Genomic DNA, 8,526 nt, shown 5'->3' with positions numbered 1-8,526 from the left:
CTCCTTTCCACCGATGCAGAAAAGGCATTTGACAGGGTGGCATGGGATTTTCTCCTCGCCACCCTGTCCCACCTTGGTCTGGGGGTCCGGATGCTGGAGTGGATATCGGCATTCTACGCCAATCCCACGGCACGAATTCGTATCAACGGCTCCCTATCCCCATCATTCACCCTCCACAATGGTATTCGACAGGGGTGTCCCCTATCCCCCTTATTGTTCGCCATCTCATTAGAGCCCCTGTTAGCCACCATAAGACAGAACACCGACATCCAGGGTATCCCAACCCCAGAGGGCAAATTCAAATTAGCGGCGTACGCGGACGATGTCCTGTTCTATGTCCGTAACCCACGTATATCTCTCCCACAAATATTAGCTTCATTAGACCAATATGGCTCCCTCTCAAACTTCAAAATTAACATGAGTAAATCTGAAATCCTTAATCTGAACGAGGCGGAGGAGGACGTTTGGGCCCTCCTCCCCCATTTTTCCTTCCAATGGCGCCCCCATTCCATACGATACATGGGCATCCACTTGACACGTAAACTCTCAGACCTCTACCATAGTAACTTTATACCTTTACTGAACTTAGTAAAAACAGATCTGACCTCCTTTTCCTTACGTACACTGCCCTGGGTGGGGAGGATAAACGCTGTAAAGATGATGATTCTCCCTAAAGTCCTGTTCCTGTTCCAAATGCTCCCCATAGAACTACCAGGTGCGTACTTCAGGACCCTCGCCAGAATCACGTCTACCTACATCTGGCAGAACCGCGCCCCCAGGATCGCGGGCAAGATAATGGTTAGGACCAGGCGGAACGGGGGGTTGGCCCTCCCAGACTTCCGGGTCTACCACGTAGCGGCCCAGATGGTAAGAGTGGTGGACTGGGTCTATGGGGGCGCGAGTAAGAGTTGGGTGTCCCTGGAGACCGCGGCTTGTGGGGCCCCTCTGGGGGAGGCGATATGGTTGCCCCCTGAATGGAGGCCATTTGCCTCTACTATGTTACCCCTCACTTCCTCAACGTTGCGCTCTTGGGATCGCCTACACCGCAGGTTCCGTTGGCCACACAACTCTGGCCTTATGCCTTTGCAGGGCTCTGACTTCTTCCCCCCAGGGAGAGTGGACAGATCCTTCGCGCAATGGTCAGATTCATCCACGCTTAAATTGGGTGAAGTGTTGAAAGGCACCTCTTTAACACCACTGCTAACTCTGAGGGCCAAGTGGGGCAAGGTACCACTGGATTCCTGGAAACACCGCCAGCTGTCCCACTTTATAAGTTCCCTCCCAAAACCTCTAAGAACGCCCCGAGAATATACCTTCATGGAATCTATTCTGAGCTCTGAATCGGTGCCCACTCATTGCCTCTCTTACTTCTATAAAGCCATCCTCACCGAGGAACATGTTGCACCCCCGCCCTACCTACGCAAGTGGGAGACGGACTTTTCCCGCACTCTTACTCTTGAGGAAAGATCTAAAGTACTGTCACTGGTTACTACCTCCTCCATAGACGTCCCCACGTTGGAAACTAACTATAAGTTATTATCAAGGTGGTAATCCAGGTTCCTATGCCCATATTTGGTGGGAATGCCCATTGATCATACCTTTTTGGAAACAGGTGATTCAGCTTATTAACCATATCTGTGGTGAGCAGCTTCCGAGAGATCCTTGGGTGGTTTTGTTTCACCTTACCACTGATTCCCTGCGAACCTACCGGAAATCCGTGGTCCCCTGCCTGTTGAATGTGGCCGAGTCTCTCATACCGAGATGCTGGGGATCTGCCAATGTTCCCTCCATGCAGGACTGGTTCCGGAAAGTGGATAACATCAAACTGATGGAGGAATTGTTATACACCTCCAAGGACTCGTACTCTACATTCTATAAAAAATGGGCGTGCTGGTTGGCCTTCCAGGACTCTGCTACTTACCGTTCTCACTTGCTCGACATAGAGGTATGATCTGAGATGGTCAACGAGGATATGAGCCTCGCCCTGGTGAAAGCTGATATGTACCTACTCCTGAGAGGATAACACGTCTGGGGGTCCTAGGTTTATCCGTATTGTTCACTTGTATTGTATTTATATGTTTATTTTGTGGCTACACAGCCATACGCAAAGGACAACACACAGCCTGACCATACACTGTGATATTGCGCACAACCGGATAACGCTTAAGTATTGAACTTTCATGTATATAGCAGCTAAGGAACCTTAGAGCAAGTTCACTAACACCCCTCCTTACCCCACCCTGTCTTGTCCTCCCCCCCAATCCTTCCCCCCTCCCCGCGTCATTTTCTTCCCCCTTGTTAGTGTCTGTCCGACACGCGGGGCATTGACTCACTAAATACTGTTATATATTGATTGCACTGATAATCTACCCCCTGTTATTGTATTGTGGTTTTTTTTGTATGTTTCCTGAAAAATCCAATAAGGCGAAATAATAAAAAAAAAGGAGAACTATGGGGTTAAGTCTTTTCCCCATAGTTCTCCTTAGGGTAACGGGAGGACACAAACTCTGCCGACCTGTGACAGTCTCATTGTCACAGGTCGGCTAGAACTATGAGGTGAGTGAAAAGCACTCACCTCATAGTTCTCCTTTCAAGACTTTCAGCACAAGTGTGAATGGTGCCTTAACATGATACACTCTGAGGCAGAGGCATAACTAGTGACCTCAGGGCCCCGATGCAAGAATCCATGAAGGGCCCCCCCAGGAAGTAAAAAATTAGATACATTTTGTTTTAAAACATATTTTAGACACAAAAAAAACCCACAATCTCCTCTTTCATGTCTCTAGCTCCCCATTATCTCCCCCTTCATGTCTCCAGCTTTCCGCTCCCGGACCCCACACTCTTCTCTTCCATGTCCCCTTCATAGTCCCATCTCCCTATATCTCCCCCTTCGTGTCCGCAGCAGCTCTCTATTCGGCAGCGTTCTGTGTGATGAGGGAGCGGGGATAACACCAGTTCCCACTCATTGGCTGCTGCGCCGGCTGGATCATAGTTCACGCTGCGCCCGGAACAAGGTGAGGGGAGCAGTGTGAAGCATGTAGGGCCCAGGACTGGAGGAAGAGGTCCCGGGACTGAAATTAGCGGTTACCGGGATAATAAATATCCTGGTAATTAGAGGTTACCAGGGGCCCCTTCCTCCTGTCCTAGGCCCCTCCAAATGGCGGAACTCCAGAGGACAACACATACAGGAACAGCTATTGAATTCAAGATCACACTATAGCACACCCTATGGACATCAATCTAAAAGGCAGCCACAGAGTGGAACAGTCAGGACATTTGTCCCTATAAATAAAGTATTTACATTATATTTTAACACTCACCCTTGTATGATTTGAATGCAGTGCATAGACACTGAGCTTCTTCTGCCACTCTCTCCTCCACAGACTTCTTCCCCATTCCAAAGTTTCTCAGTGTGGTCAGTGTGAACCTTCTTTGCTCTCTCCAGGATTTTCCATATCCAATAACTACCAGTCCTAAGGAGTTACAGTATAGGACATGAGTTAGTACCTCATGGCAGTTGAAGCTGAACTCTAGACAGATATAAAAGATACATATGAATGCAGTTCTGTATGCATTAATGCATTCTTAAATGTATTTTTTCAAATACAAGCAGTGTCTCGACTCCTACCAACCGGTAATAGCATGTAGAGAAGTAAACCTGATCTGCCTACCGATGTCATATTTCCTATAGCACTTGGCAGAAAGTAAGGTGATTAAGTATGTTATGTTTAGTCAGTTAGTGGTACCCTATGGCCGACCACTGATGGTCACATGCAGGATCTGTGTTTTTCCCTTTCACCCTTAACCCCCTTCACTTCCCTCCTACCCTCCCTCCCTCCCAGGTTCCTTCCCTAGTCCCCCCTGATAGGGTAATTGACGTCATTGATCACGGACAGCCAGAAAAACCTTGGTAAACATGTATAAGTTGCGCCAGATGGCACTCCGCTAACTGCTTACTCCGGCCTGTACTGTCTCTGATTGTTTGACCCTAATATCCTTGTTTTTGCTGTTTTCTCTGTCATAAATATCTGAAAACCTTGAAATAAAGATTACATTAAAAAAAATACAAGCAGTGCAATTACCTGTAAGTACTACCAATATTACAGAGCCAGAAAAAGTATAATTAGAATTAGGGTTAAATAATATTTTTTGTGCCCAGCCCCATGAGGTGCGGCAGTACTAACCTGCTGTGTCGTCTTCTCCGTCTGCTTAAGCCACTCCGTGTCAGGAGGAGTTTGCGGCCATGTTGCTTCATTGAAGACGCGATGCAGGTCCTGTGTGCGGCGGATTCGGGTCCCTGAAGATGGCGGATGCGGCACAGGTACTCGTTTTTTGTATCGGAGTATTTGCACGAGTACGAGTACTCATGCAAATATTCGGTATCGCCGCCGATACCGATGCTTGTATCGGTATCGTTGCATCCCTAATTAGAATCATTTTTGTTACATGGTTTATATTTAAATTAAACTATGTCTACTCATTGTTTAGTATTTTCAATATTTAATCACTCTGAAAGTGACTGCAGTGCAATGAAAAAACTCCATTTGTGGCAATCACCACATCATCTTCAGAAACAATTAAACAGTTATGGGAATGGGTGACCATATAACAATAGTACAACCAACATTATTTGCTAAATTAGTGACATCAATTTATTAAACATACAGTATATACTATCATGTCAGGATCAGAGAATGAGTGGTAAAAAAAACGTTGTATTCTCCAGTTCCATACAATGTACCATCTAAAAATATCAATACAATTATTAGGAGACATTGATATACGTACCTGAGTCAGCTTGCTGACATCAGAATTTCCATCGTAATTATACATTTGGGATTATTTAAAGAAGAACTACGGGGGGAAAAAATCAGCCTACTGTAACTAGCTTTTGGAAGTATTAGAAATATGTGCTTACCGTTTTACATAACAATGTAGTCTTCCAGAAATCCATGGTACAAGCCTGTGCTTCCTGCCCTCTGCCTCCTTCATTTCCTTTCTGTTAGACTGCACAGTGGCTAGTAGTCTATCAACCTAGCCAGTAAACTAATAACCTTCCCTCTGTGTACTGTGTTCTACTAGAGACTCATATGATTATTTGATTCAGTGTACTGTGTTCTACCGGAGACTCATATGATTCTTTGATTCAGTGTACTGTGTTCTACTGGAGACTCATATGATTCTTTTATTCAGTGTACTGTGTTCTACCGGAGACTCATATGATTCTTTGATTCAGTGTACTGTGTTCTACTGGAGACTCATATGATTCTTTGTACTGGTGTACTATTGACTCTCAGTGTACTGTTAGCTCTCTGATTGGTTGCTGGGAGGGGTGGAGGTCTCTCACTCTAGGATCATATTACGAGAGCGGCTCTCCTTTTGATTCAACACTGAACCCTTTCAAATTAATCAGTTATCAGTTCAGTCAGATGAATCATTTCATAAAGTTTACTGAAAAGAATGAATTCAAAAGAACAATTAATTCATGAACTGGACATCACTATTCCACACAGCTAGATGCTCTGCTGGACTGTTAAGAGGAGGTAGGATGACTTCAAAACAGGGGAATTTGTCATGCAGAGGCACCTCTAATGTATCTATCACATGTCTGCACTCAGCAAAAAAAAAAAAAGAAAGAAAACTAAACTCACTGGAGCATATACAGCACTTTGTAGCTCTTCCGATCTCCACCCTCAGCTCAATGCCTCATGGGGGGTGGGGTGTAGTCAGCTCTCTATGTCAGGATATGACACGCACTGGTTACCTAGATCCTCCCCCTGGCTGCAGGAAGAACTGATCTGTACATAGGAGGATGTGACATCACTGGCAGGTAGAAACAAGAATGATCAGAAAAGTAAGAACTTTTATGATAAATTGTAACAGCAGTTTGCTTCCTCTAAATGAGAGGGACCTAAATATATAAAGTGGTGTGCATCCTGGAGTTCTTCTTTAAGAGCAAATTATATTGGTTCAAAATTTTTAACTGATCAGTTAGTTTATTTATAATGAAAAATTGATTTTTTTCTATCTGCATTTCACATCCAATTCATAAAATGTGAGCCGTAGTGTATAGCCTGCATTGCCCCATGGAGTTCCCTCTGCTTAATGCAGCATGAAGAGCCTGTTGGGATTATGACAGGTCATATGGCCAGGCTCTTCTCCCAGGTTTTCTTCCTTTGCTCATTGATTTTTATTGATTTGTATTACACTTCACAGGGCTTGGACTCTTAAAGCCAGGAGATGTGGTAGGTTTTTTTTAAAGCAGCTAATTTTTCACCCCTTAATATTATAAATACAGCATACAGATACATTTTCCGTGCTTGAATTATCTGCACTGTAAGAATGTGTGGAAGTGCCAGGTCTTCAATATTTAGCAGTATAGATCTGATGTTTGAGAAACGGCTATTCCCACAGTGTACTTCAGGAAGAGACATTAGTCATATTTTGACTCATATTTAAATTTGTATCATGAAAAGAGGTCTGCAGAATTTGGCAATATATTTTATGTAAAATTATAAAACTTCCCCCATGCAGACCTCCATATTACTTTTGGGGTACAGGATAGGGTTTTTGGCCCCATTAACATGAGGACAAGGTGTTGTGTAAGAGGAGAGGCTTTGATGCCCACCATGCAAGGTACCCTCCCAATGTTGCGAGCATGTGGCCTGGTATGGTTCAGGAGGGGGGGCACATACTCCATGGCCCCCCTTTTCTGGCCACCCAGGGTTGCTTACCTTGATAAGGGTTTCTTATGAACCTTTAGGAGGAATGCTGTGCTGTGTATTGAATGCAAGGACGTCGAGATATATTCCATCACCGGAGCAAAGGGGGACAGTGGCTGCAGGACTGGTCTAGCAGCTATTCTGGTCTAAGGTTCGGGTGAGTATATCTTTGATATTTTGGACCCTAGACGAAAACGAGCACTTAGCCTTTGCAGTGCGGTTAAGTTTTCTTCTTCCCAGATTTCTTTTTTAAGGCATATTTTGTGGTCAGACGATTGTTGCATATGTGTGCTTTGTATGCAGTGAATAAGCTCAGGTTTTATGCCTATTTAGGACATTTTAACTTGATGTAGCTACATGTGCCATTCAGACACCGCAGCTTTTCTCTCTTCAGTGCACCTACGGGGGTTACTGTCTGTGTTATTATTAAGCTGAGATGTGTGCTTAACATATAATATTTACATTTTCCTTTTCTAACTAAGATAAAGGTATTTAGCTTCCCCACCTACAGTATACCCCCATCACCAGCACAGAACTAGCAAAACAATCGCCTGGAGCCACCCCTGTGTATGTAACCTGTACCAATGAACTTCTCTAATTTGCTATCTTTTAGTACGTTAAAGATACAAATGAAAGAGTTGTGTTATATCTTTTATTTAAGTTTAATAAATACCTTTTTAAGTCTGGCAAAAATTTTGTGACCTGATAACTTCCTGTTCTCTCTGCCTGTGCTGACTATTATAAGCTAGAATTGTTCTCAGCTAGCTATGTGGACTGCAAACATCTTCCTCTATGTTAAGGAGGGAAGGAAAAGATATTCTGTAGTCTTCCTATAGTGACAACGTTACTTCATACATACAATGAGTGAGCACTGTCACCCTAGGACAGGAAGTGTGTTACAAGCAGATTCATCAGTTGAAAATAAAGGAAAAAAATGCCTGAAAAAGAAAACGAATGCATTCACAACACCTAAGGCTTGGTAAGCTGCAATATATCCAATTTTTGTATTAATGTTTAGACATTCTTTGACCACTTCACTATTGGAGCTTTTAAAAAAAAACATTTTGCACACATCTGCTTTTTTAATTAGAAAACTAAAGCTCAGTGTCTCAGTGCCATCCACAACTCTGCCCCCGGCTATATCTCAAACATTGTCTCAAAGTATCACCCTAACTGTCCCCTCCGCTCTTCAAAAGACCTTCTGCTTTGAAGCTCCCTTGACAACTCCTCCCATGCTTGCCTCCAGGACTTCACTAGAGTCTCTCCCATCCTATGGAACTCTTTACCCCAACCTGTCCAACTATCTCCCACTCTGACTAGCTTTAGGCTATCCCTTAAGACTCATCTCTTCAGGGAAGCCTATCCCACCTCAACCTAACCACTGAACTATCACTTTCTCAAACAATTCATCCTCACACAGCTACCTCCTCATGTATCACTTGCCCCTCCCTTTTAGATTGTAAGCCCTCACAGACAGGGCCCTCCTTACCATCTTGTCTTGAATTGTATTGTGATTATAATGTCTTCCTTATATTGTAAAGCACTGCGTAAACTGTTGGCGCTATATAAATCCTGTATAATCATAATAAAACTCCTAAATATTATATATTTTCTGAATGCAGACCCTCTGTAGAATAAAAAAAATGGTAGTTGCAATTCTTTATGTTGTACAATATTTGCACAACTGTTTATCGAATCTGTATTTTCAAAAAGAAAATACACTAAAACAAAACACAGTTCCCATTTTTTGTACAAAATAAAAGAGAGGTGTCTGAAGCAGGATCCCCAGGTATTACTGTTTAAC

General features: G+C 43.6%; 1 protein-coding gene across 1 annotated transcript in view; it reads right to left on the bottom strand.

Annotated features, from left to right (window-relative positions):
* The window catches only part of LOC108794296 (cytochrome P450 2D17-like), a 52,265-nt gene that overhangs the window by 36,790 nt on the left and 6,949 nt on the right, over positions 1 to 8,526 (bottom strand). Inside the window, exons 2-3 of the mRNA XM_018565310.1 lie at positions 3,633 to 3,693; positions 3,321 to 3,473 (exon numbers count right to left, since the gene is read on the bottom strand). Of these exons, the coding sequence (XP_018420812.1) occupies positions 3,321 to 3,473; positions 3,633 to 3,693 (214 nt within the window). The remainder of the gene's footprint in view (positions 1 to 3,320; positions 3,474 to 3,632; positions 3,694 to 8,526) is intronic.

This window comes from Nanorana parkeri, unplaced genomic scaffold, assembly GCF_000935625.1.
Source record: "Nanorana parkeri isolate BGI_ZX_2015 unplaced genomic scaffold, ASM93562v1 scaffold832, whole genome shotgun sequence".
NCBI lineage: Eukaryota > Metazoa > Chordata > Amphibia > Anura > Dicroglossidae > Nanorana > Nanorana parkeri.
Note: the sequence above shows the minus strand (reverse complement) of the source record. Positions and strands in the feature narration are given on the sequence as shown.